The sequence below is a fragment of the Pezoporus occidentalis genome, unplaced genomic scaffold, assembly GCF_034315485.1.
Source record: "Pezoporus occidentalis ecotype Australia unplaced genomic scaffold, CSIRO_AGI_Poc_V1 ctg395, whole genome shotgun sequence".
Taxonomy (NCBI): Eukaryota; Metazoa; Chordata; class Aves; order Psittaciformes; family Psittacidae; genus Pezoporus; species Pezoporus occidentalis.
The window spans coordinates 129,092-155,348 of NW_026915719.1; the positions used below are offsets into that span (position 1 = coordinate 129,092).

Genomic DNA, 26,257 nt, shown 5'->3' on the forward strand with positions numbered 1-26,257 from the left:
GCGTTCCGCCGGCGGCGGGGGCGCGCCCGCACCTCACGTGCTGCAGCGGCGCGGCTCCAGCGTTGCCCGGCACCGGAAGTGACGCGCTCCCGCGCAGCCCAGCGGCTCGAAGCCGTTGCCCGCCCTTCGGGATGATGTCACGCCCTCAGCGCGGCTTCCCCCGCCCCGCCCGGCCCGGTGGGTGCCGCCAGCCCCGGGCTGCCCCTTCCCGACCCCGACCCCGACCCCCATCCGTCCGCGGCCCGGGAGGACCTTCCCGCCGCACTCAACATGGCTGCCGGGCACGGGCCACCCCCACCGCGGCCTTCTCCCCTATCCCAGCAGGCAGTGCTCGCCGCCCGCTCTCCCCCTTCCCCTTCCCGTGGTGCCCAGCGCGCCGCTCGCTGCCGTTCCCCGAGCAGCAAGATGGCGGACACAATGAGGAGCAGCCGCGTCCCTGCGGCCTGAGTGGGCCGAGCTCAGCCGGAGGGTGCCGCCCGGCCCCGCCGATCCCTCCTGCCCCCTTCTGCTGCCCCCTGCCTGGTCCCCGGCGCCCCGCGAGGCCCTGCCCGCCCGCTCCCGCAGCCGCCGCCACCGCTAGGAGCCCCGCCCGGCTCCTCCTCAGCGCCGCCGCCCTCGGCGCGGCGCGGCCCGGCCCGGCGGCGGAATGAAGCTGACGGACAACGTGCTGCGGAGCTTCCGTGTGGCCAAGGTGTTCCGCGAGAACTCGGATAAGATCAACTGCTTCGACTTCAGCCCCAACGGCGAGACCGTCATCTCTAGCAGCGACGACGACTCCATCGTTCTCTACGACTGCCAGGAGGGCAAGTGAGTGGCGGGGGCCCGGCCTGCCCCACTCGGCCGCCGCGGGAGGGGTGCCTGCGGGAGCTCCTGGGGCGGGGCAGTGAGGGGCGCCGGTTGCGGTCGGCTGTGCCCGTTGCCGCCTTCGGGGAGAAGCTGTGGCTGGCTCCGCAGCGGTGCGGCCCCCCCGGCCCGTGAGCGGTGCGGGTTGCAGCTTTTCTTGTGTGGATTTTTAGTGCAGGTTTCAGAGTGGGACTGCAGCGACGTCTGACGCGGCGGGGCCGGAGGGGAGGGTATAAAGGGTTAAATTGGGGCGCAGGGATGGGAGCAGCATGGTTTTGTCTGCGGTGTGGGTTTCTGTGCCTGTTATCTCTGATAGGCTGGATCCAGTGGTGTGGCTGGAGCCAGCGATGGTAAATTTCCCAAGAGGTCACTGCCGTGAGAACCGAATAGTGGTTTAGCTGAAGGGGCTGAGACTGTTCACGTTTCCAGGCTTCGGGGGGGGGGGGTTAGAGACAGACTGACATCCCGGGCTTCTCTGGGCTGAAGCCTTACTAATTAAAATTGAAGCAGTTGCTCTGAGCAGTCTACAGATGTGCCTTTTTAAATAACCTAATTAGACTGTAACTTCTTGGATAAATGCTTTAAGCCAAAAGGTGAAGATGGTGTGGTGTGTGTTTAGTGTAACTTTGAAAAACTCGGTGGTGTTTTACTTCAAACTGTGTCTGGCAATGTTGCAGATAAAGGTGGTCCTTTGTGCTTTTCTCTAGTTGTTTTCATCCGTAAAGCACAGCTAAAATACCTGTGTGATTTGCATGTGTCTTCAGAGGTTGTCTTAACTTATATTTAATCCATCAAGGTGTATATTGGTTTCGCTTACTTGAGGGCAATGAATTAAGGTATGTGTGTTTCTCACTGATCAGAGTTGTCCAGTTTATCTTTCTTCTTTCGTTGATCGCAAGATGCTCATCCTGTTCTGCAGATAAGCCCCCAGAAACTTGCACAGCACTTGAGGTGTGGTGTTCTTGTTCAGAGGAGAAAAACATGCAGATAAGGCCACTAGTAACACTTGCAGTTGATGTCTTGGAAACTATGCAAGAGGCATTTGTATTCTATGAGAGTTGGAACAAACTGAGCCAAATGATGTCATTATTCTATTAAAATCTTTCTCAGTTGGTACAGGTATGCGTTTGGCTGCTTTAAATTCTTTTAAGTCTTAATTTTCTTGTGCTGCTTGGTCAAGAGATGTAACTCTGAGGTTTTTGTTTGTTTTGCTTTATTTAAAATTAGGCCATATACATACAGAAAGTGAAAGAAAACCAAGCATGTGGATTGCAGGAGAGAGAATAAAGTGGATAGGATAGTGCAGGAATGAAAAAGAAATGGCTTGGGAGTGCCAGGTGGTAGATGTGTCAGTGTCACTATATTTTTTAGTAAACCAGGTATTCTTAATTCTGCTTTTTCAAGCAGGCTGAGACATCATGCTTGCTGTGTTTGAAAGATTGCATCCTGCATGCTCTCCTAATTTTGTAGACCACTTATAATATGTTATTTTGCACATCTATTTGGTTTACTTGCTTTACACATTAAAGTTGTTTGTCTTCCCCGTCTGATAAGAGTAAACTCATTTGAAATGATTCAGACTAGGTAACTTTATACATATGGTGTCTGCAACGGATTGTATTCTAGAGCCTAATCATATACGATAGTAGAAGGGCTGAGTGATGTTAATGCAGATGGTATTGATTACTTTTCCTCTTTCAAACTCTTAAAGAACAGTTTGATGGGTTGAGAGGCATTTGGTGCTTTCATCCCTATCTCTGTCTAGACCTGCTGTATACTTTGCAGGCAGAGGGTTTGCTTTAATTAAGTTAAATGGCAGAAGATCGATGGTTGATGCTGCAGTGCTACAGGGCAACGAGAGTAGTTTCATCAAGGTAACCCCTGCTGCAAAGAGGCATTTCTCTAGTGGTTCTAAAATTAATTTGAAGGTTTCTCACGTACTGTCAGTTGACTTAAAAGTGTAGCTGTAATTTTTAGAGGACCTGCTTTTTCACTCACCTGGAAAGTTTTAGCTGTGTGTTGTCACTGGATATTCATGTAGAGACAAAGAATCAAATATGAGAATGAGCTTTGTAACATAGTGGGATTTGGCAGTTCTAGGCCTATAGTTTATGACTGTGGGGTGCTGTTTTTTTTTTTTCTTAAATCACCATTTCAAGGGCCTTAAACTCACTTTCAGTATGCGATTTGCTAACGAATACAGTGGCCAGGAGGAAATATCCTGCTTGCTGGGTCTCAGTACAAGATGCCCTGCTTCATCAAATGATCTGAATGTTGACACTTTCCCCATGTGAAAGTGGCAAGATTTCCTCGGTTTGTTTGTTTTCCTGTTAACGAGCAGCTCTGCAGGTAGAATTAAAATGCAACTGTTTGGTTATGCTTTAGGTACACGCTCTCGTTTGCTTTGCTTTGCTGTACCAAAATGAGCCATACAGCTACACCAGTCATTACCAGCATGGCCAAGCCCCATCTCAATGAACTTCAGTTTCTGAAAGTGTTAGAACAGTTTAAACAGTGATGCGTAGCCACGGGCTGACAGAACAAGGTGATCTTGAAACACAGATTACCTTATCATGATATTCTGAGTTTCGGCAACAAGCTTGAAAAAATAGTCCTGCTTCTTCATGAGCATACTGTAATTTTAGACCCGCGATTGCATGTCTAGTTCAAAATGTGTAAACAACTAAATTGCTATTATTTTTAACCCATTCTGCTTCACTGACTACCTCCATCGTAGGCTGGCTCTAAAGCGTAATGGAAGAGGCTCACCTGGGACTGTTGTGCTCGGGAGTGAACTCTGAAAGCTTTTAGAATGGAGTTATGCTCTGGGATGTACAGCAGTCCTTGAGTCTCGGAGCAGGAAGCTCCTTGCTGCAAATTTCCCACCCTGGAATGATATAATGGTGGACTGGCAAAGGCTTAGCTTGTATTTTAGTATATTATCTATCTATCTATATCTATATATTTATATTTAGTATATTACACAAATAAAGAGGTGGTGAATCTGTACTCCCACCAAGCTGTGGTGTTTACTATACATCCCAGTGAGCCTGGTTTTGTATGATGGGTTTTTACCTGCAGTAGTAGTGATTCAAACCAAGTCACTGATAATGTTACAGACCTCTCCTGTGTTTTGTTTCGTCTGCATAGCATTTCTGTCTGTGATCTTAGGAAGTACTTTTTGGCAGTATTGTTTGGCTTCAGGTGTGCTGACTACATTAACCTTAAACTTCGAGTTGCGTTTTGCAATTTGCTTAAAAATATGTAAAGCTTGGTCTTCTTGTTTGTGTGTTTAAGTAGTGGATTGGGAACAGGCAGTCAGTCGTGTGTGAAGTAACATGCTTCTGCTTGTATCAGCTTACATGAAAACTTCACCTTTCTTAAAACACGAAAGTTCTTTCTTTTCTCCTTTTTGGTAAATGTGCTTTTGTCCATCTGTCAGTCTTTATTTTCTGAGCTTCTCCACTTTAAATTTCTCTTAGATAAAGAAGAGCCAGACTAGACATGAGAGTCTTGGTATGTTTTGAGGTTGGTGGGTTTTTTAATTGTTTGAGGTTTTTTCTGCAATATGGTCAACGGCATAGTTGAGGTAACTACAGAGAGCAGCATTGGGAAGTGTGTCAGGCATAATGTTACAGAACTTTAGTGTCTACGTTTACATTTGGTGTGTTGCTTTCAGTTTGTAGCATGTTTGCATCTCAAAATTGATTTAAGAATCTACTTAAATGGGGAAAGACCTATTGAGATTTGGTCTGAGTGGTACAGGTGGTCTGTGGGGTTTTGTTACATGTGCTGTGTTGGCTTTCAGCTAATGGGAGCTTGTCCCCAGCAAGTTTGCTTGAAGTCAAAGCACTGTGGCTTCTGCTGGTTGAGAATTAATCTTTAAGAATTAATGCCTTTTTCTGTTCTGATGTGAGAAGTCTCCAACTCATGCTCTTATTTGGGTGTGTCAGTTTGAGGCTAATGAAAACAAGAGAGAGTTGAGCATTTTAGAAATACCTTGTCTGAGGGTGTAGTCTGAAACTTTTCTCTTGGCAGCAGTGTTGGTTTAAACCGCTCCTGCTGTTTGTTTCCATTCTGATGCAGTTGTCTTTGGTTTGTGTTGGTAGAATATTCTGTGGGCTGGTGTAATAACCAGAGTTACGAATTTCTGGATTAAAAATAACTCCTGGACGAGATTGTATGTTTTCTGGTGTTGATCGTTACCCCTCTTGGTTCATTGCCCAGCTTTGGAACCTCTCTGCTTAGCTCAGTTAAGAAGAAAGGGGAAGGAGGCTGCTAGAGACCTTACAATGCTTTAACAGGCACTGCTGCAAGGTATTCTTATTAACCAGCTGCCTCTAAGTTTATTTGCAGTTTAAATTTCTAGTACCTGCTTAGCAGACCCCCAAAATTGAGCCCTATGTTGTCTTCACTCTCACTAGAATGTCTTTAATGCTGTTGCAAAATGTTACATATCAGTTTCATGATTTAATTAAGGTTGGATATGAGTATAATTCTCCAGCAGTCTGAGAGTCCCTGTGTTGCTGTTGCTTTTATAGACTACTGGTATATACGTGTGTGTTTGTGTTAATGCTGAGAAGCCCTAGTCTGAATGAGACCTGCTGTTCTAGGTTTTGAAGTAACACAGAACAAAAAGACAAATTATTCACATCTAAAATAAGTAGCAGATAAATGAGAGATTTGGGTGGGCAAGGGAATGATGAGACAGTGCTGCCTGACATGCTTCCTCCTTGTAATCTTTTTACAGTAGACATCATGGGGAAAAGAATTTTTGGAGGAGGCACAGAAGTGCATTTTGCAGGTGTTAGAGGAAACCTCAAGCCCGGGGATAGTCTTGGAGAAAGCACCAAGGTGCTTGTTTGAGAATCAAATACAAAAGCTTTTCTTTCTTTGTATAAAAACATCTGACTACTTGAAACAGTCTTGTAATAGCTCACTGAAGGCAGGCCTTGTTAATGTGGTGAGTTTGAGCTTTTTGTTGCAGTGAGTACAATTATTTCTCCTTCCTTCTGACAGACCGAAGAGAACATTGTACAGTAAGAAGTATGGAGTGGACCTCATCAGGTACACACATGCTGCCAACACTGTTGTGTACAGCTCCAACAAAATAGATGGTAAGTGATCCACTGGAGTTGAGTCTTTTTAATCTCCTTTCGCTTAAAACTACATGCCTGGATAAGTAGCTCTAAAAAGCTGGGAAAAAAGCCCCAACAACTTATTAGTGATAAACGCGCTGTCAGAAACAGGGGAATTAATGTTCAACTGTAATGCACAGCTCTGCGATATTCCCTCGGGCATGCTGATGTAAGTTTTGTTCATTCCTGCAATAACTAAGGGATTAAACATTATTAGTGTGATATTCTGTTGTTCACTTTGCTGTTTGATACCAGTGCCATCAGCCTTACTTTCTTACATGTGAAATGAGGCAAAAGGGGCATGTGGCAGAAGGTGGACTACACACTGTCGCTGTGGTGCACACACACGTCAACTGCAGAGGAAGGGAGGGCAGGAAGTTCAGGTAGCTCAGCAGATCACCACCAACCCTGGAGGAAGGAGGTCACAGAGCTTTTCTGAGATTGCCTTTGCTTCTATTAATCTGTTTTTTTGCATGTAATAGACAGAACACCCATTTTCATGTTATTTCTACCCAGTCAGTGTCTCTGGTAGCCACGCTCTGTAAATCAGTGACATTGAAGAGCTTGTAGAGCTTGTGACAGGCTCTTTATTAGCCTATTTCTGTTTAAAATACAAATTTAAGAACTGGCACTGTTCACAATGATAGCTACATTAATTCTTCCTAAGGTTGGAAATAGCTAGTGTTCATTTCAAATTCTGTCTCAGTTTTGTTTGTTGTAATCAGTCTTTGAGAGTTTTCCAGTGAACAAATCTCTTAGCACAGCACTTTACAAATGGGTTTTAACACTATTTGTCAACTCTCAATCATTTCTGTAGTAGTGGTTTGGTTTTGGTTTTTCCTTTGCAGAGATAGATGTTGACAGTAGAGATACTGATGCCTTGTGGTGTGTGCTAGGTTACCTGAGGAAGTTAAAGAAATGTGAGTTTAGAGCACATGGAAGTTGAGTTAGGAAGTCAAGTGAAACTAGAACAAGCAGGGCCTGAAACTAGAAGAACAAGAGAGTTTCCAATGGAATTGGATTTAATGGTGTGAAAGGATTAAAAGTGTGATAGGAAACGCTTGCCTTTTTAGTCTGTTTCATAGCCTACTTACTATCTTTTTTAATTAAATCATTACTTTTATGCTACATTTCTGACTTGGCTCTAATTTACAATTAAATAACAACCATTTAATGAAGCATTTTTAATGCCATTTTGAGTTCTTAATTTTTGTTTATAAGCACTGGTAAGCCTTTCAGGAGCTAAAACATAAGAGGATTCATCCTGCAGGGTTGTATTATGATAAATACTTGATGAGAAGAAAAGAAAAAGATAGAATGTGAAAGTATTTGTTGCTGTTATAAACCATAAGCCTAATAAAACCAGCAGTGTGTTCTGTAGGGGTCCACGTACTCTGTGGTCCCTAATGCATGCAGTCTTGGGGAAGATGCATTGTATTCAACATGTTACAGTTATCTGGAGGGAAAATTAACCCAGGAACGTGTTACAGGAGTGCTGGTGCTTGCTGCATGCATTTTATGTGTCGGAGTTTTACTTCTGAAGATTTCCTCAAGATCTTTGAACCCCGTTCCTCTTGCCTGATTCCAGGCTGAGGTAGTAGTTTGTACAGTTTGAGGGTCTATGATACCACCCGGTACAGGAGATAACTGTACAGGCCACTGCCTTGCCTGGGACAGAGCACTGCCAACAAACAGGCTGACAAAGGATCACAGTTCCCCAGTGCTTCCTCTTTATCAAGGAAGACGAAGTTCTGCATGGATGCTCCAGGTAATGACAGTTCTTGCAGGAAAAACTAGAGATATGTTTTAACAGCAGGCTTGAAGTATGTCGGGTCTGGCTGTGATGAGATGTGATGCTGTCTTGGGGGTTTGTGGTTTGGACAGTCACCTCAGGTCACTTAGAGCCTTTCAGAGTGGTGTGTCACCAGCATGTTTTTCCAGTTTGATCAATCACCTTTAGTTTTCTTGTCAGGTACAGGAGAGTGGTCCAGAACTGTGCTGTCAGCTTCGCGTGAAACCTCAGGCAAAAAAAATCAACAGCAACTTGATCTTTTTTTCACAGAAACTAAATATGCTGAATGAGCCTTTCAAAAACTTCTGAACACAGTAGCCTGTATGAGTATGAGAGTGACCATCTTGCATCCTCTTGGTTCTTGTTCTTTCAAGAAAAAGTAAAAATGTCCTTTTCCCTGAGTTTATCTGTGGAGCCTTAGCAGGGCTTGTTCCAGCAGTATGAAGTCAATGTGTAGTGCAGGTACAAAATGCAAATCTCTTCCATCCAGCAACTGCTTAAACCAGTGTCTTCCAACTGGTGTGAGAAGGGATTTTGCTGGTACTACTTTGAGGTTTTAGCTGTGCTCTTAATGTTTCATCACTCAGAGGCCTCTGCACATAAAGATAAAAAAGCGGCTTCTGTGCATTAATTGTTTCCTTTCTTTTAATCTTGGATGAAGGTCTCAACAGCATCTTCTAAAATTGTGGACTACTCTTGGTATGTTCATCTGTACTCAATAAAATTATCCCTTGGGAAATGTGGTGCTGCTCTGATTTACTCGGTTTGTTTTTAAGACTGCTTTAAGTGGACTGAGCTTTAGATTATTCCTCTGTCCTCATCCTAAATCTTAGCTGCTCTAGGTGCCAAGAATGTGTGAAGCTGTTGGTTGTCAGTCTTGACCTGACTTCAAAGTTCATGTTTTATCTTCTCTTCCCCGTAAATGCACATTCACACATTACCTGTGCTTACCGTTTAGTTGGGAGACTTCTTTGCTGGATGTGTACATAGATAAGACAGCTGTATGCAAAAAAAAATGGTGGTAGTATCAACTTCCTAATTTGATACTCCCAGTTTTGTGAGAATGATGGAATAAAATGTGCTGGTACTTAAACTTTAGCACTTTGAAATTAACTTGCATTAATCATCCGACAGTTTACCATTAAGATGTAATACAACTTCAGGCTGTGGGAAGTATCTTTTTCTGGTGCCTGATTTCCATTCCTGCCGTGAAAAACAAGTTGTTTTGTGTCTGTTTCTAACTCGATTCTGTTTGAAAGCTTGACTTGAAATCAGATGACCAGACTTACTCGCTGTGGCAAGATTACTGTGTGGGAAGCAAGTTTACTGTGTGACCACTTTGAGATAATGTTGGATTTGTGGTGTAATGAAGCTTTTGGTTTGTTTCTGGTTTCAGATACAATCCGATACCTTTCCCTGCATGACAACAAATACATTCGCTATTTTCCAGGGCATACAAAAAGGTAAGATGTGGCTTGGAGGCAGTGCAGGAGAAGTTGAAATAGTGATTGTAATGAGCTTGAGTTATGGTACGGTTAGTTCACTCCAGTTTTTGCTTTGTGTTCATGGCAATTACAAGCTTGTACACAGCTGTTGTGTAGGTGTTGTTCTGTTTATTTCTTTTGTGTGTCTAACGCATGTGGTCTTCTGTGTTGCAGAGTTGTTGCTCTTTCAATGTCTCCAGTGGATGACACTTTTATTTCTGGATCCCTTGATAAAACTATTCGACTTTGGGATCTCCGCTCTCCAAATTGCCAGGTAGGATATCAAATTCATGTACGTAGGAAGTTGCCTTTTCAGTTAAAGGTTGAAAAATGGACATGGGCTACTTATAAAACAGAAAAACTGCCAGGAATGTCTGCTGCTGGTTTAGTGTTGACACCTTCCTGGAATGCTGTGGGAGCCTGGATCAGAAATCTGCAGTTGCGTTGTGTAACACCACTCACTTTCACCTATGGCTCTGCTGAAGAGGTGCTGGGAAGAGCAAGAAATAACATCCACAGCTGATGAAACCAGAGGAGAGCTGGGTGTTGTCAGGCTGCTACCGTGTGCAGAGTGTCCTCTCTTTGCTGGCATCTCTCCTGGGTTAGGAATGCATCTTGCCTGAGTGTTATAGTGTGTGTTTAAAATTGAAGACTTGATGCAACGAAATGTGAACAAACTGATGATCTAAGGTAACACAGCAGCCATATGGCCTACCCCTCCTTGCATCACCTTTGTTGTTCATCAGACCTGTTTGTGAGCAGATTGAACTTTCTAGCAAGGCAGAACTTTTGGGTTTATTTCCTTTTTTGATGGAGTATTTTACATTAAGTGGAAGCAGGCTTGTGTGAGCTGAGAGAAGTACCAGAGCTATCAGCAAGGTCGGGAATGAAAGACTAGGGTTAGAATCTGCCTTTTATTGAGCTGCTGACCAGCAGGTTGAAGGAGGTGATCCTACCCCTCTACTCTGCTTTTGTGGGACCCCACTTGGAGTATTGTGATAAAGGAGGGCCATGAGGATCATCAGGGGACTGGAGCACCTCCCGTATGAAGACAGGCTGAGAAAGTTGGAGCTGTTAAGCCTGGAGAAGAGAATGCTGTGTTGAGATCACATAGCAGCCCCCCAGTATCTGAAGGGGGCTACAAGGATGCTGAAGGGGGGACTATAGTGGTAGGACAAGGGGTAACGGGTTCAAACTTAAACAGGGGAATTCAAGTTAGATGTAAGGAAGAAGTTGGGTGGTGAAGCACTGGAAGGGGTTGCCCAAAGAAGTGATAAATGCTCCATCCCTGGCAGTGTTCAAGGCCAGGTTCGACAGAGCCTTGGGTGACATGGTGTAGTGTGTGGTGTCCCTGCCCATGGCAGGGGGGTTGGAACTATACGATCTTAAGGTCCTTGCCAACCCTGACTATTCTATGGTTCTATGTAGCGTTGTGCTCTCATTTTCCTGTCTCACTAGGACCATTTTGCTAATGAAAGAAGACTGTTTACTTATTGCAGGTGATGTAACTGTAAATGCAACATGAAGAAAAGGTTGTATTTCTTACAAAATAGTTTTAACTGTTTTAAAACCACACCAAGGTCTTTATGACATGTTAATTTTGCCTTTCTCTGGGACTTGTGCCTTTAATGCCAGTGTGTAAGTTTCCCTTGGGATGAAACTCGGTCTCAGAGTTGCTACAGATGAGACAAGGTGGTAAATTCAGAAGCAGTTCTGTAGCCTGTAGTTGTAAGAGTGGTAAAACTAGGACTTGTGACAGGAAGCTGTGTCCTGCAAAGTTTGGGAAACCGGTTTAGGAAGCGTCACTTGTAACTTTCAGTTTGCCCATGAGGTGGCAGCCGTACCGCCTGGAAATGTCATCGGCAATCCAGAGATGCCCCACTTGCAAGGCTACCTTACAGCTCAGGCCTCAGACATCACAGGGGAAAGTGGCTTCAATTGGGAAGATAGTAGTAGTAATGTCTCCAAGAAGAATGATATTTCAGAAATGCAGAAGCTTCTTAAATAAGATCAGATCTTTCTTTGAATTGACAATACGTTCATGTGCATACAGTTACATAAAGACATTTGGCCAACACACACAGACCTGCCAGTCAGGATACAAAAATCATGTATCTTGTTGCCTTTACCAAATTTTTCTCAAGTCTTTTCTACGATGTGAGTTAAGGAAAAATTGACATTAAAAATAAGCACTGATAGTAATCTGTCAATTTTAATATGTAAGATGTGTTGGCTTCCAGCAAGTTTGAGTTTTCATTAAGCAGGCAGGGATAGTTAAGCAGTGGTGCTCTCTGGAGCTGTTTGTACTTGCTTTCAAATTACCCTTTTTTCCCCTCCTTCACAACCATCACTGGTAGAGCATTGCTGTCAGTCTCAGCAGCAGTGTTTTGTGATGCTGTCTGGTGTGGTTATTGATACAGCCACATCATCCTCCCTTCTCTGGGAACTTTTTGAGTGGATGTGAGCTCAAATGAGGTCTTTATTTAGTCTAATGTAAACTTCATCATTGCAGCAAACTGGAAGCTCCATATGGTCACCTGAAGTAGTCAGACTTGCTTTTGAGAAGCTGAATTCTGAACCTTAGTGAAACCTCAACGTTTACGATTGAAATCAAGTTGTTCAACACACAGGCTGCTGTCCTGCTCACAGTGGGCTCAAAGGGTGATGATAGAAATGTATCAGTTTCACAAAATAATTTGGACTCCTTCTGGTTTCTAGGGTTTAATGCATCTCCAAGGGAAGCCTGTGTGTTCTTTTGACCCAGAAGGGTTGATTTTTGCTGCTGGAGTCAATTCTGAAATGGTGAAGCTTTATGACCTCCGTTCTTTTGACAAGGTGAGCTACATTAACATCACTTCTTATGCTTTTTAGCCTCCAAGAAGTAGTCTAAACTCTCTGCGCAGAGGCTGGATTTCTTTCCTCCAGCTTACTCTCTGGGGTGCTTGCTTGACAGCACATGTCTTGGACAGAAAAGGATGCATGCTGCCACCAAATCCTGAAACCCATTCTTGAACCAGTGTTAAAGTTTACTTCTGATAACTCTTTAACCTGTTCCAGACCCCTGTTTAGGCTTGTTGTTGTGATGCGGAGTTTTTGTTTTCCTTGCTGCTATTTCTGGAAGAACACTAGCAAAGGTGGAGGGAGAATTGTCAGAAAGAATGGAAATTTCAATGGAGGCTATAATTGGGTGGCAGCTGAACTGGCTGAGCACTAAGCTTAGTTAGTTCCATGGGTTTTAAAAAGTCAGATGACAGTAACACTGGCACAAGCTTTTTCTCTAACCTCACTTAGCACCCGTGTGAGAAAACATCCTACTTTAAATTAATTTCTGCTGTTGAATGTGGTAGAGTATGGAATTGCTGGGTGTTGAAGTGCCCCACTGTGGCTCTTTTTTGCTGTGGAAACTGTGGATTCATACTTTGAATATTACACATGCAGTGACATCTTTTTGCCATGAGACTTTCCTTTGGTATCTTGGAACTAAATACTTTCTTTTGAAAAATCCAACTGTTTCCTCAGCTGAAGGCTAAAATCAGCCTCTCAACAGCAACGCGTGCAGAGTCCACATCATATTTCCCATTTTTCCTTTGAAGGGGCCGTTTGCTACGTTTAAGATGCAGTATGATCGAACATGTGAGTGGACAGGCCTGAAGTTTAGTAACGACGGCAAACTCATCCTCATATCAACTAATGGAGGGTTCATTCGGCTGATTGATGCCTTTAAAGGAGCTGTCCTGCATACATTTGGGGTGAGCATGCTGCCTGGGCTACCTGCTTGAAACTTGGTGTTAGTTTTGGGAACAGGTGCCCTTTGGTTGTGGGATGGCTGTGGACACACTCTCTGCTACATATTCTCCTGTTTTGTGCCACAGGGTTATAACAATAGTAAGGCTGTCACACTGGAGGCATCATTCACCCCAGACTCTCAGTTCATCATGATAGGTAAGATAATTCCTCTTGGAAAGAATTCCAGTGCTCTGAAATTAGGTGTATTACATAGGACTTCAGTTGTATGTGGGAAGCAGAATGTATTTAAATAATACAATGCAGCTGTCAACCTCCCTTGCATTGGCAGTTTTGTTTTGTTAGTTCACTCAGCATTTTCTAGGCTGAATGTAGATGGGCTGCAAAAATACTTTTTAGTTTTCCCTTTATGTAGGAATACTATTCCAAAAAAAGATAAGAAAACAAACTGTTGTAGTGTGTGGAGACCTGTCATAAATTATGCCAGTGATCCTCATCCTGTGGTTTTGGTGCACTCATGGGCTGCCTCAGAGCATTTCAGGGCTGTCTGTTGTGGTCTGTCCTCACTGCCTGATGAGCAGTGCTTGGGTGATGGGTCTGGTAGCCTGATGTGTTTGTACAGCCCTTGGGGGTAGTCCTGCCCCAGTGACATGTGGGGCAGCTGTGTTTTGTTCATGTCTGTGGAGCTAGCTCTGCTTAACCCTTGATAGAAGCAGTAGGCATCAGCCTGATGGCTCCAACTGTATGATTCCTCTGGCCCAGGCCCCTTCCTCACCCTGCAGGGAGAGGGACCCTTGAGTGAAGTGAGTGGGAAAAAGCAGTTGCCACTGCTGTAAAGCCTGATGCTGCAGGTTGGTCCCCCAGGGTGAGCACTTCAGGCACTCTGCTGCCCAGCAGGACCTGTGAACACAAGTCAGATTCATCTGTGTAGTGCTGCCCTCTCCTAGCACTTCTTTTTGTTCTTAGTTATATGGCTGGTACATGAAATATGTTTAACTGTGGTAATTGGTATCTGGATCCTCATTTTTCCTGGATGAGTGATGGTCTTGGCAAAGCTGCTTTTTCTTGTTCTAGCTGAGAACTTCCTGATTCCAGAGAAGGGTGGGGTTCTTTGTTGGGTCTGTCTCTGGAGAGCACTTTATTGCACATATTTACCTTCCTGTTGTGCCCTTCCAAATGAAAACTATAGTGGAAGAAGTTCCAGAACACTTATTTTGTGCAGTTTTTACATGTGGTTAAGTTACAACTTGTGTTTTTTAATTTTTCCTCCCTGGAGGGCTGTAACTACAGAAACAGAAGAAAATTCCTTGCCTTTTTTTTATTAGGAACCTTATTTAAAATGAGGCTAGAGCAGAATTGAGTTATAAAAATGGTAAGTGCTCAGCCTCAGAGTTTGCAAAATGCCATTTTAAAGGAAAAAAACCTGTCCTGTTGTAGCAATGTGGAGAGTTGACATCTCCAATGAAGCTTCTGGTATTTGGTCTAATGCATTGCAATGTGGTTACCCTCAACAGTAAAGCCTTTGATTTGATTTTGTGCCTACCAAGTGCAGTATTATCTCCTTCTGTCTGAACTGGGAACTTGTGTGAACCATGACTCTCACACCAGCTTTTGGCCTCTTGCACACTGGTGCACGTTGGCATGGGTTTTTCCTCCTCAGCTGGATGCTGTCAGCTCTCCTTGTGCTCTGGGTGACCATAGCTGTAAACCCCTTCACCAGAAGAGCATTGCACTGGGGTGCGTAGTTGAGTGTCTGCAGTGCAAATATATAAACTGCCATTTGGATAAAAGTGTGTAAACTCAAGTGATGTTTTGTAAGTGGCCTAGTGATAATTTTTAAGCTTAAACTATGAAGATGAGGCATGCTTGTTCCTGCAGTTCTCTGACAGAAAGAACATAATGTTCTTCAGTTTCACGGCTGGCCTCTCCCATGTGTCTTCAGTATCTTATTTTCCACTCCTGCCTGCAGGTTCAGAGGATGGGAAGATTCATGTTTGGAATGGGGAAAGTGGAATGAAGGTGGCTGTGCTGGATGGGAAACACACAGGCCCTATAACCTGTCTGCAGTTCAATCCAAAATTCATGACTTTTGCTAGTGCATGTTCCAATATGGTAAGGAAAGTGTTTTAAGTTCCTTCTAACTCGATTTCCTTGGGCTTTGGTGAGAGCCAGGCTCCTGTTCTCTGCCTTGATTGCACCTCACCTGGCAAATAGATACACGGGGCAGCAGACCTGGCAAGCCAGTGTTTGAACATACACATGAAAGCAGAGCAGCGAGTGAATGCACATGCAGAAGTATGAGTTCTTTAGGTTATTGCATATGGCTGGTGTTTTCAGTTTGTGTAATACTGGCTTGCTCTGGAGAGCACGCAGAGCAAACCAAAGCAAGGACTGTACCCTTCAGCTGCTGGGAGAGTAGTGCTGCCTCTTTGGTAGTCTCTCCTTGTATGCTTATAGAAGGTAGCAGAGATCAGCTCCTGCAGTGTGTTGCAGGAAAGAGTTGTTTTCTGTAAGATGTTCTTTCTTCCCTTTTCTCTAGGCCTTCTGGTTGCCAACTATCGACGACTAATTCCTACACTGAAGCTGCTGGCAGATGACTCCCATACTGCTAACAGCAGCACATTATTGCAAGCATAGTATTGGAATTGCCCGAGTCTCCTAGACTGCATTCCTGTTCCTGAGTATGTTTCCATATGTCTTACCTTTATTTGCCTCATTCCTTTGCAAGGACTCCTCCACTCAGCCTCCTAGCATGTTCAAAAGCAGCATGCTACACAACCTTCTAGTCCGTTCCCAGCAGGCTTCAGCTGAAGTTGGAACTGACGCAATATTATTTCTAAGAGCAGTGAAGTCTGTTTGATTTACAAAATGTTTGTGGCATTTTTTTAAGCTGTAATTGCGTGTTTTCTTTCTGTAAGTGCACAAGGCTGTTGATGTTCCAAGGTGGAACGTGGAGTTCCTTCCCGTAAGTGCAAGTTTTAACATCTGGGATCTCTGGTTTCACTGCAGCCCACAGATGGGAAGTCAATTCTGTGCCAAATACGAACACTGACAGTTTTCAACTTACACAGCAGATACTGGATTCTCTTGCAGTGGAACATGCACCGGAAGAGCGGGTGACTGTAAATATACATGATACAACCTGTCATCCTTTCATTTGGCGATTTAGTGTACAACAAACCATACAGGTTTTGTCCACTGCCAGAGCTTGCCAAAGCCTCCTTGCTGTTTGCTGTGCCAGCATCCCAGAGGGCACAGACAGTACTGATGAGGTCCGGCTGGTATCCCAAGCAATAAAGGAGCCTGTCAGCAGGAAGGTGGAGAAACCAAACCGAGACTGAAAGCACAGACTGCCTGTGCATCATCCTTATGTATCATCTTGCCTGATCTCATTTGTAAATACCTGGGGGAGGGGAGGGCAGTGGGAATGGGCCATACTTTTTACTTTTAGATATTAAAAAAATGATGTGGGCCAGTGTTGTGGGGTGCCCAGGCTGTTGACCTCCACCAGTGCAGTTTTCCCCTCCTGGTTTGTAAATAAGCCCCATTAAATTTTTCCCACACCTGGCATAGACCTGCATCCCGTTTATAAAGCTGACAAACGGTTAGTTCATGCATCTTGTCACAGGTCCTGCAGGTTTTGGGTGATAGCTCTGAAAGAGCAATGCGTCCTGGGTAGAACTGAGTTTTACAAATTTTATGTGTGACTGTGCTGACGCTGCTTTGCTGCGGCCCTGCTCTGAGGAATACCCCTATACGGAGCTGGAAGAGATGTGCTCCCCTGCTCCAGAGGGGCTTGTGTGCGAGTGGCATGGAAAGGTTGGCAAGCTGGTCTTCATACCTGGTTCCAGTTTCTTTTTCCTGCAGTGCTGCAGTGATAAATGCATCCGTCAGCAGGCTGGGACAGGCTCGGTATAAATGTGGTATTCATTGTGTTCTTGCCTTTCCAAACAGACTTGGGTTTATGTGCTGTGCCACAGCTTGGAGAGTTGATTCTTTCCCTCGCCCAGTCATGTGTGCTTTCCACATTCCTAAATGTAATATGCTGGTAAGGTGACAGGCACAGGAATGGGCATGTTCTCCCTGCTCTCAAGTGCCAGTCCGTACGGGAGAGCCACGCTCAAGCATTTTACCTTGGGTCAGTTGTCTGGATGTTTCCTGTTGCAGCAAAGTTCAACTCAGCTGATGGGCCCTGTATATAATTGGAGCATGTCTCCCTGGAAAAGTCAATCAGGAGGAGGAGCTGCTTCTGTTTTACTTTTTCTCCACAGTCCCTGTCAGTGGGAATGTGCTGTGCTAAGAGCTGGGGATGGGGAGTGAGCATTTCTCCACTGCTGGTTCCTTTAAAGCAGCAGCAGGTGCTGAGCTCCAGCGTTTGCCTGTGGCAGTGAGCAGGAGGACTGGCACTGGACACTCCCATAAACCTCATGTTTGGATCACTCCTGTGGTTGAAGCTCCTCCGTAGGCTCTGTGGCTTGCCGCTGCTGATGCTGCCACAGGAGAGCCATTCCTGATGGCACAGTTCTGCTGTGTGAGTTTGCTGTCCTCCAGACTGAAGAAGGAAAGGGAACAGTGGACTGCTGTTTCCCATTGTGCCAAATAGGCCTGCTGTTGGAGATGCAGATGAGATTCATGCTGTCCCACTGTCACCTATAAATGCCCAGCAGGAAGGGAGATGGTTATCTCTGTCCTCCAGTTGACTGCTTTCCGCAGCTGCCTCTTCAGCTCAGTATTGTTGCATTTCAGGCTGCTTGGTGCTATTTTACCTTTTTGTTGGTGTTTATGAAAGCAGCCGTATTTTGCAGTGGTTTGTATCATTACAGGTGTTTGGGGTTTGTATTGCATTTTAAGAGTTAAACTTTCAGTAGCAGATCATCTTTCAGGGTTTTACCAAGTCTGTTGCTTGAGGAAGTGAGCAGACAGGGAAGCATTTGAAGTCTTACTCTGAAAATGCTCTTTGCTGATGTGGTTTGAGCACTTGTCTAAAGACTGTGTTTCAGCTCTCTTCCACTTGCCATGGTGTAAAACATTGTGCGTTGCAGCATGAAATCTTACAGAAAGGAGGAACAAAGGACTGATCTAGGAGGACATGTACTTTAAGAACATCAGTGCTTTTGGGAGTGAAGATAAACGTACAAGTTTGTGTACAACATGGCACTAATGCCTAGTTCAAAATTAAAGCCTTCCCAGGGCTGATTGCTGTCCGCAGAGGCATCTTGCTCGGTTGATGTAGCACCTGAGTGTTTTCCACCTGCCTTTCAAATGTGCCAAGTATTGTTAGGGAACAATCCAGTTAGGGAACTGGAGTATCACGTGTTGCTAGAAGATTAGATGGGAAAGGCGAATAAAGCTTTTAGCTTCCATGTGCTTCTCTAAAGACCTTTCTTCAGAGCAAGGTGGAATTGTGACTGAAGAGGCCACCTCTAAATAAGTAGTGGTGGTGGCTGAGCTGCATCTATATGGGCTGCAGGAGATCTTGGCTGTAATTCTCTTCTCAAAAGTTAATCTTCAAGAGATTCCTCTTTAATTGAGGCTCCCATGTCCTCAGTTCATGTCCCAGCCCCTGCGCTGGGAGGACACAGCAACAACTGAGTGAACAAAATTGGCAGCAGGAGTGTATCTTTTCCAATGCCTCCTGACTACCTTTGCACTTTAAGAGACTTCACCTTGGTTTCAGGTTAGGGGCACGGATCCTGGTGAGCCTTTTGGAAATTGGTCTCTTTGGTCATGAGCTGGTTATGGGGAGTTTGACTCCTAGGTGGTATCTGCCAGATGGGTGTAAATACATAAAGTCAAATTCTGCTTTGTTACAAAATACTACATATGTGGAGAATTCAGTGTTGTGGCTGTTAATAAATATTTTGTAGAGATACCCCTCGAGTGCTGTAAATTCTGCATTTGTTCTGTGTGATACAACTTGCTGGTTTCTTAGAGGGGGAAAATCGCATTTGTTTTTTAAAGGTTCCTTCATTTTGGAATGTCTGAAATTCTGTAGTGGAACTTGTGAGCTATTCCAACATAAATTGTCCCCTTAAGGAGGTTTCTCTTGCCTAGGAATGCATCAGGATAGGGAAGACAGCTACTTGCTGAGTACCCCTAGGTAGAGGGGTGTTCACAGAAGCTTGTGGTCTGGAGGGAAGAGCAGAGCCCTTTCTCAGCAGGAAGGTGGGGAAATAGCTGCTTGTTTTGAAGTAACAGGAGACCTGGATCACTAAAGTCAGTGTGTGTGTGTGTGTGTGTGTGTATATAATTACAGCAGCTGTTAAGGGGATTGGCAGCCAGCACCAAGATAACATGGGTAAAACCCTGTGCATTGTTTCCAGGTTAAACTTCTAGGGGGAAAAGCAAAACTGGAGAGAAATGGTTTTTGTTCCCTTCCTCACTTGAACCACAAGGAGGCAGATGAAAGGCCTCTTCTTTCCCGGGTCCAGGCTTCCCACTGCAGGAAATCATCTCCTGACACCCAGTCCCTGGGGCAGTCCTGCTGAGGGAACACTTCTGTTGACCAACTGGGTTTTGGCAAAGACAAATCCAGAAAAAGCAGAAACTCCCTGCAGTTGTCTAAGGCTGTTTTTCTCCCTCTCAGGAATGTGTAAAACCTCTGATAGGTTTTACTTCTATCAGAGATGCATGGGGGGGAGGGAGGGAAGTATTTTTATTTGAACTTTTCATCCTTGTGCAACTGAAGCAGGAGCTGAGGTTTGTCTGCTTCCCCAGGGAATCTTGCAACTTGTGGAATGAATGATGAAACCCAAAGTGAGGGCTCAGGGAGATGGAAAGCTTGTCCAGACCTGAATTTGCCTGGCTAATGAATGGGTTGAGGAGGAGATCCTTGGAGTTCAAGGCACAACTCTGGCATGTCTCCTGCTCTGCTGTTCCTGCTGTAATGAGTGCAAGGTGCAGCACTGCAAACAGATTTAAACAAAAGGGTTTTATTTTACTCTGAACTCTTCTACTACATCAGCTGATGAACTTGGAACACTTTGGTTCTCACTGGAGCTACTGCTACAAAACCAGCTTTGTCAGAAGTGACCTGAACGAACAGAGGAAGTGAAGGCAAGCGAGTTGTTAGAAATCTGTACATTGCATTATGTACCAATATACTTAACTGCTCTCAAATCACAGTAAGGCACGTATCTTTACACAGGAGGCTCCTGGATGCCAATGTCTGGCTTCATCTGCTAACATCCCGTGTTTCAGGGTGGTGCTGCCTACGCGTGGCAGGTTTCCCAAGAGGTCTGGGCTCTGCCTCAGCATTGGCATTACATAGCAGCTCCTGGGTTTTCAGTACATCTTGAGTTACAGCAAATGGGTATGATGCTGGTGCATCCAGTTTTACACACTGTAGTTCAAGTCTGATTAAAAGGCAGCTCTGGAGACTGGATTTCAACTGATCTTCATTCTTCAATATTAAAAAGGGAGAAGGGTCACCAGAGATTCGAGTCTCACTGTGCTGCAAAGATTGTGGAAGTAGTACCATTCAGCTTGTGTGGCCCCCCTTGCAATTTCTCCTTGGCCTAACAATGAGAAAGGAGTGAGGGGAATGCTTTGTTGCAGAGCGTTCCTCTTAAACGTTCGTAAGGAGCTAATGTTCTTGTTGATCTTCTGCTAAGCTCTGGCTGTGCATTTTCAGGTTCCATGGCAGATGGTTTTACTGGAAGAGAGTGAACATGCACAGCAGAAATCCCTCAGTCCTGGTTGATGCTGAACAGCACCACAGCAGGGGACACAGAGAGCCCGAGCCCTATGCAAACAATCAGTTCTCATCCCGGTTGTGCAGTGGGATGACAAACACAGAGATGTCATCATAGGATGCCTCGTGGTTGTCATCCAGCATCCACTGGTGGCCTCTCTTCTTTCCCCTTGCTCTGCATACCAAACACCTGGCCAGTTTTGAAAATCTGTAGGTGGAAAAAATGCAATGTTTTGGTTAACACATCACTATTCCCTTCAGAACATCGAGATGTGGCTTTGTTGTCAAAATAGAAGGGTTGTTTTAAGACACCAGCTTTGTCTTTGTTTCTTTAGGATGGAGAAAGATTAGGATGCAGTTTCCAGAGTCACAGAAAAGACTGCTTGTTGGTGCTGGAGCTGACCTAGAACCAGAGTGATCTCAGCATGGTTTTGGTTTGACCAGGGTCTTTGGAAGGGAAAACAATGGCAAAGCTGCCGTTACCTGTGAGGATCTGTCCTGTTTTCTTCAAGGAAGCTCCTGACCATATGGGCTACCTCTTTGTTGCACAAAACATCCCAAAGACCGTCAGTTGCCATGATGAGGACATCATCTTCCTTAATGTCATGCAGAGCAAAGTCAAATACTTTCACCTGGAAAGCACAGGAGTACATCAGTGACAGTCCCTGCAATGTACCAGAGTGGTAGGAGATGACTTTTCCCAGAGATGACAAAGTGGGAACAGGGTGCTTTGAATCTTTTACATCCCCTTGCTGCTATGCTTCTAGATTCTTCTGTCTGAAGGATTTTCTGGCAGCGTGCTGAGAGATGGATGGGGGATGGAAAAAGGACATGGCTAAAACCTGCCAGATCTGTAAAAGGTGGGTGTTACAGAGGATGAGCAACACGTTTAATTCCATGCTGCAGTTCCCATTTCCTGTGACTGACCTTCGGGATGCAGGAGAGGAAAGGTTTGACTTCAATGTTGGTGTCGATGACTTCAAGCTGGTGATCCCCCAGACCTCGAGAGACAGCCAGAGTCCCCAGCAAGCGAGCCTGGCCCAAACAGAGCAAAACAGTATTGAAACATAAGAACATAGCACCTTTAAAGGCTGACATGTGGCTGGTCCTGACTGATCTGTGTGTTGCCTTTAGGACCTTTCTCCAAGCATCACCCAGAACAGCCCCATGAGACATCAGGGATGGAGGAGTGATGAGAAGCGATGACCATCACCGCGTGAGTGTGGAGACAGCCTGCATGTGGGTGGCTCCTGATGGCCCATGGTGTGCTCTGGAGTTACATGTACTCTGAGTAATGCTACAGACCTCAGGAAGCTTATGGTGGCATCTTGCTCTTGATTTGGGGTGGTGAGGAAGAAAACTGAGGGGGGTCCTTTTCTCCTTGAAAAGGTAGCATGTGGGTTGTAGTGCTGGGGTAGGTGACAGGGCTTTCTGCTCTACCCCAGACACTGGATGTGTGCAGTCGTTGCTTCTCCCTGTCTTCTTCCCTCTACAGGCTCCTTTTCTCAGCCTCTCCTGAAGGAAATGGGTTTGTGGGAAAGGTGCTAGTTAGAGCTGGAGGAGACAGTCCAAAGTTGTATGCTGAAATAAGTTCTCATCTGAAATGGTTCTTGTGTGCAAGGGGAGATGAGGAAAGGCCAGCCTCGCTCAAGGCTGTCTGCTCTGCTAGCAAGTACTCTGGGGGAGCGTGCAACCCCTCTGCTGTCAGGGCGCTCTGGTTTACACTTACAGGCAGCATGGTTCTAGCAAGGAGAGCTGCTGTACTGGGGCTGTGGGAGTGCACCATGCTGGAGAGCCCCAGAGTGTGACAGTGAGTGACAGGGCACTGAGGACCCCAGCAGACTCGCCTCTGCCTTCCCAGTATGTAAAGCATTAAGCTACCTGTTTCCCATGACCATGGACAAGAGGATACTTGAGGTCAGCTTTCTCCACTGTCTTGTATCCCCTAGAACAGAGAAGTCACTATTCATTTGGGATTTCTCTGACCTGATGGTACAACCCAGCCGGAGCCATGATTCAACCCTTGTGCTGCCCCCACGCACAGGCACCTTAGTGACTTGCTGAAGCAGATTAAGTGAAGAGGACCCTTTGCTGAATACCCAGCTGGTTTTGCCTCTCCCCTTCCTCCCCAGCTAGTACCTGCACCAGGCTAGGACTACCTGCACCAGCCCCACCTTGTGAAGGATTATCTTGGCTGTCCCCAAACTGCTCTGCCAGGGCCTCAGCCCTTCAGTCATGGGGGAGGCTGCTCACAGCAACCTTTGCTTTATCTGGCACAGCTTCACGCTACCAAGCCCGCTGCTCTCACCAGTGGGGCATGGCCCTTTTTCCTTCACCTCCCCATCACTATGAGCAGGTGAAGCTGCCCTGTGCTGCAGCCTCAGGCAGAAAGGACTCACCAGCCCTCCATGAAGTAATCCCGGTACAGGACTTTCTGCCCCACGTCATCTCCCTTCAACCTCCGTGGAAACTCGAAGCGCGTGAACTCGCCACCCAGAAGCTTGGGGAAAAGAAAAGCCTGGAGGAGGGAAAGAAGATCTGAGGATGAAGAGGTTCTGCTTCCGCACAGCAGTGCTTTGGGACTGGCACTCCTGGCAGCGGAAGAGAATTGGGAAAGCGCATTCCAAAGAGGACATGAGCATCTCCCGTCCTGGATGCTGTCGGTTGGATCTCGTCCCCAGTGACATTCTGGCCACACACTGGCCTTTGAGGAAAGCTGGTCCTCCTTGCTACAAGCCCCCAGTGGGAAGCTCACAGCTGGACTCATGCGTGGAAGGAGTCACTCACCAAGTGCTGGATTCGCTGCCTCTCTGTCTCAGGTGTGAACTCGCAGCTCATGGGCACAATGTTGTCCTTCAGAACAAGAACCGCCCTGCAAGAGGGAAGAGGCAAAGAGCTGAACTGTGTCTGTCCTTGCAGCCTTCCTTTTACTGTGGCTAAACCCCAGTGTTAGCCGGATGTGGGGCTGAGGGTAACCAGCAGCAGAGCAATGCCAGAGAATAACTCTGCACCCAGAAACGTTCATAAATGTTGGTGTATTTTAATTCCACTGCAATTGCACTGCTGCAGCAGAGACCTGAGCTTGCCTGGTTTGACAATGACAGCTCACTGCTATAAGAATCGTGGGCTATGGCCCAGTGAGGAAGCTCTTGAGGATCTGAATCTGAAAACCCTTCCAGGAGGCATCAAGAGCACCCATCCTTCCAACAGGTCCTGTGGCAGGCAGGAGAGAATGGCTGGGTTGCACATTTACCTTCCCTAGGATTTAAATAAGCATCACAGTTTAACCCAGTTGTTAGGTACACACCAGTGCTGCTCGCTCTGACGCTCTGGGTCAGCTATCCTGCCCGTGTGCTCCCCCAGCCTGCTCACTGGGGGGGCAGGGTAGGGTGAGAAACTGGGAAGTCCTTGACTTAGTGTAAGCACTGCTCAGCAACAACTAAAACATTGTGTGTTATCAACATTGCTCTCATGCTAAATCCAAGACACAGCGTTGTGCCAGCTACTAGGAAGCAAATTATCCCAGCTGAAACCGGAACAAGATGTTGGAAACTCTGCTTATCTCCCATTTCTCATCCCCCAGCAACTTCCCCCTCTTATTATGGCTCACCTGCTGTCCCCAGCGTTGGCCACATACAGCTTTCCTTGGAAATAAAGGGCAGCCAGAGCAGTGCAGCCTCCGGTCTGGTTTGTAGCTTCCATCTCCTGGCCTATGACTTCATCCTGTTGGTTTAAACAAGTTTGGAAAGTGAATCAGTGGAGCTGCTGATTTCTGCAGCTGCCTCATGCCTCCCAGCAGAAATCCAGAAGCAAAACTGCCTGCAGATGGGCTGTGGGAAACCATGCAAGCAAGGACAATGTTGCTTTGGTACAGCTAACAAAGCTCTCAGTAGTGGACTAAGGACCACTTTAGGAGCATGATGGGGAAATATCACACTTGTATGTGCTGTACCAGTGTGACATTAGCCATGGTCTAGCCCTAAAGAAATGTATCCCCATGGTGCAGATTAGCAGGGATGCTGTAGCTTTGTGTTAGCAGACAGACAGATGGGTCAGCATTGCTGATGTGCAGTAGGTCTGAGGCAGACCTTGGGCAGCTGAGCCAGTGTGATCTCAGGATGCTTAAAGATCTGGCTCAATGCTCCTGCCTGCTCCATGAGCTGCAGAACTGCAGACTGTACCCACCCCGGGCAGTGGGGAGGGAGGGACAGACTGACTGCCTGGGGCACGGGGTACTCACACACTCCTGGAAGGCATTCTCCAGGGCTCCCACCACCAGGTCTTGTGCGTGGATGTGCTTCTCCTCCACAAACTGGGGGTCACTGTCACAGACGCAGCGCCCACTGAGATGCATGGGGGGCCGGGCCTCTGTGATGCCTCCCACAACCTCCTCCAGCTTCTGTTTGATGCAGTAGTGCAAATAGTTGGAGGCAATGATGGCAGCTTCTGGGCCACCGTGGCCATCAAACAGTGCCCAGTAGTAACCAGTCAGAAACTGCGGTGAGGAAGAGGGAAAAGACAGTAAACAGGGGAAAGACCTGGAGATGGTACAGATGGCAGGCTCGCAGCCAGGAAATCACTACACGTGTTTTGCCCAGCTTTCCCACCCCAGCTACCCCTCCCTGCCAGCAGTTATCTCCTGCACAGCTCAAACTCGTGATGCCACGTGCTGCTCTGCCAGGTTCATCATCTGAGCTCTAGTGGCTGGACTCACAGCCACCCACCCTCGTGCTCTATTCCTCTGTGGTGTAGGGGCATGTTACAAGAGGGAAGGCAGAGTCAGTCCTACATAAGTGCACCCTGTGTCTGGCTCATGCTGCTGTCCCTAAGTGATGACAATGCACACTGGCCCTTGAAAGCAGAGACAGAGACAAGACAGTACACAAAAGGTGAGGGCAGCAAGTAAAGGGCTTGGACAACCTCAAATGCATGGGCCATGCAAATAGAAATGGCACGCACAGGCAGAGCTGCGTGTTTGCTGGCCAGACATCGGGTACATCTGTCCCCTAAATGTGTCCAAAGAAGGATTTCAGGGTGTGAGCATGTAGGACTGATGGGGAAACCCTGTGATTTCTGTAGCTCAGTCCCTGGCAGCAGGGTGAGCACAGCCTGCCTGAGGGCTGTACCTGCGTGGAGCACAGGATCAGCCATTCCTCGTCCTCCTCCAGGCCCGGCTCTCTCCTCCGGATGCTGATCTGGCAGCAGGCTGCCTGGTCCTCATTGAACTCTGACTTCTCAGCATTGATAACCCTGGGGGTGCAAGCACTCCAGGTAAGGTGTGTGGACACCTTGCCTGCTCCCAGCCCAGTGCCAGGAGCTCTGCAGCCACAGCAAACAACTGCACCCTGCCCCTCCCAGCCCCATGCTCCTGTTCCAAAGTCAAGGATCTCTTTGCTGGGGATCTATATGAAAAGTCCTTTATGTGGGGGGAAGGCTTGGCCACAGACACAGGGCCAAGTGAGTGGTTATGGAGCACCCTGGCCTCAGGAAGCCCTTGCCAGCAACCCACGCCGTGCTATTTCCTTGATGACACAGTGAATTGCAAAACCACCACCACTGATTT

The 26,257-nt window shown here is 46.3% G+C and overlaps 2 protein-coding genes across 2 annotated transcripts; one reads left to right on the plus strand and one right to left on the minus strand.

Annotated features, from left to right (window-relative positions):
• The first annotated feature begins 374 nt into the window (after nt 1-374).
• On the plus strand, nt 375-18,871 carry WDR82 (WD repeat domain 82). The gene is made up of 9 exons (XM_062632731.1): nt 375-807; nt 5,863-5,960; nt 9,170-9,236; nt 9,432-9,531; nt 11,976-12,092; nt 12,851-13,006; nt 13,130-13,199; nt 14,971-15,113; nt 15,541-18,871. The coding sequence occupies exons 1-9, from the start codon at nt 647-649 to the stop codon at nt 15,568-15,570; spliced, it is 942 nt and encodes a 313-aa protein (XP_062488715.1). The 5' UTR covers nt 375-646; the 3' UTR covers nt 15,571-18,871.
• A 1,046-nt stretch (nt 18,872-19,917) lies between these two features.
• PPM1M (protein phosphatase, Mg2+/Mn2+ dependent 1M) lies at nt 19,918-26,096 on the minus strand (the record flags this gene model as incomplete). Its single annotated transcript, XM_062632733.1, has 9 exons — nt 19,918-20,902; nt 21,178-21,326; nt 21,622-21,729; nt 22,576-22,639; nt 23,094-23,212; nt 23,482-23,566; nt 24,305-24,417; nt 24,935-25,189; nt 25,821-26,096. Coding segments are annotated over 9 exons (1,314 nt in total), but the record flags the coding sequence as incomplete, so codon positions are not given.
• Between the last annotated feature and the right edge of the window lie 161 nt (nt 26,097-26,257).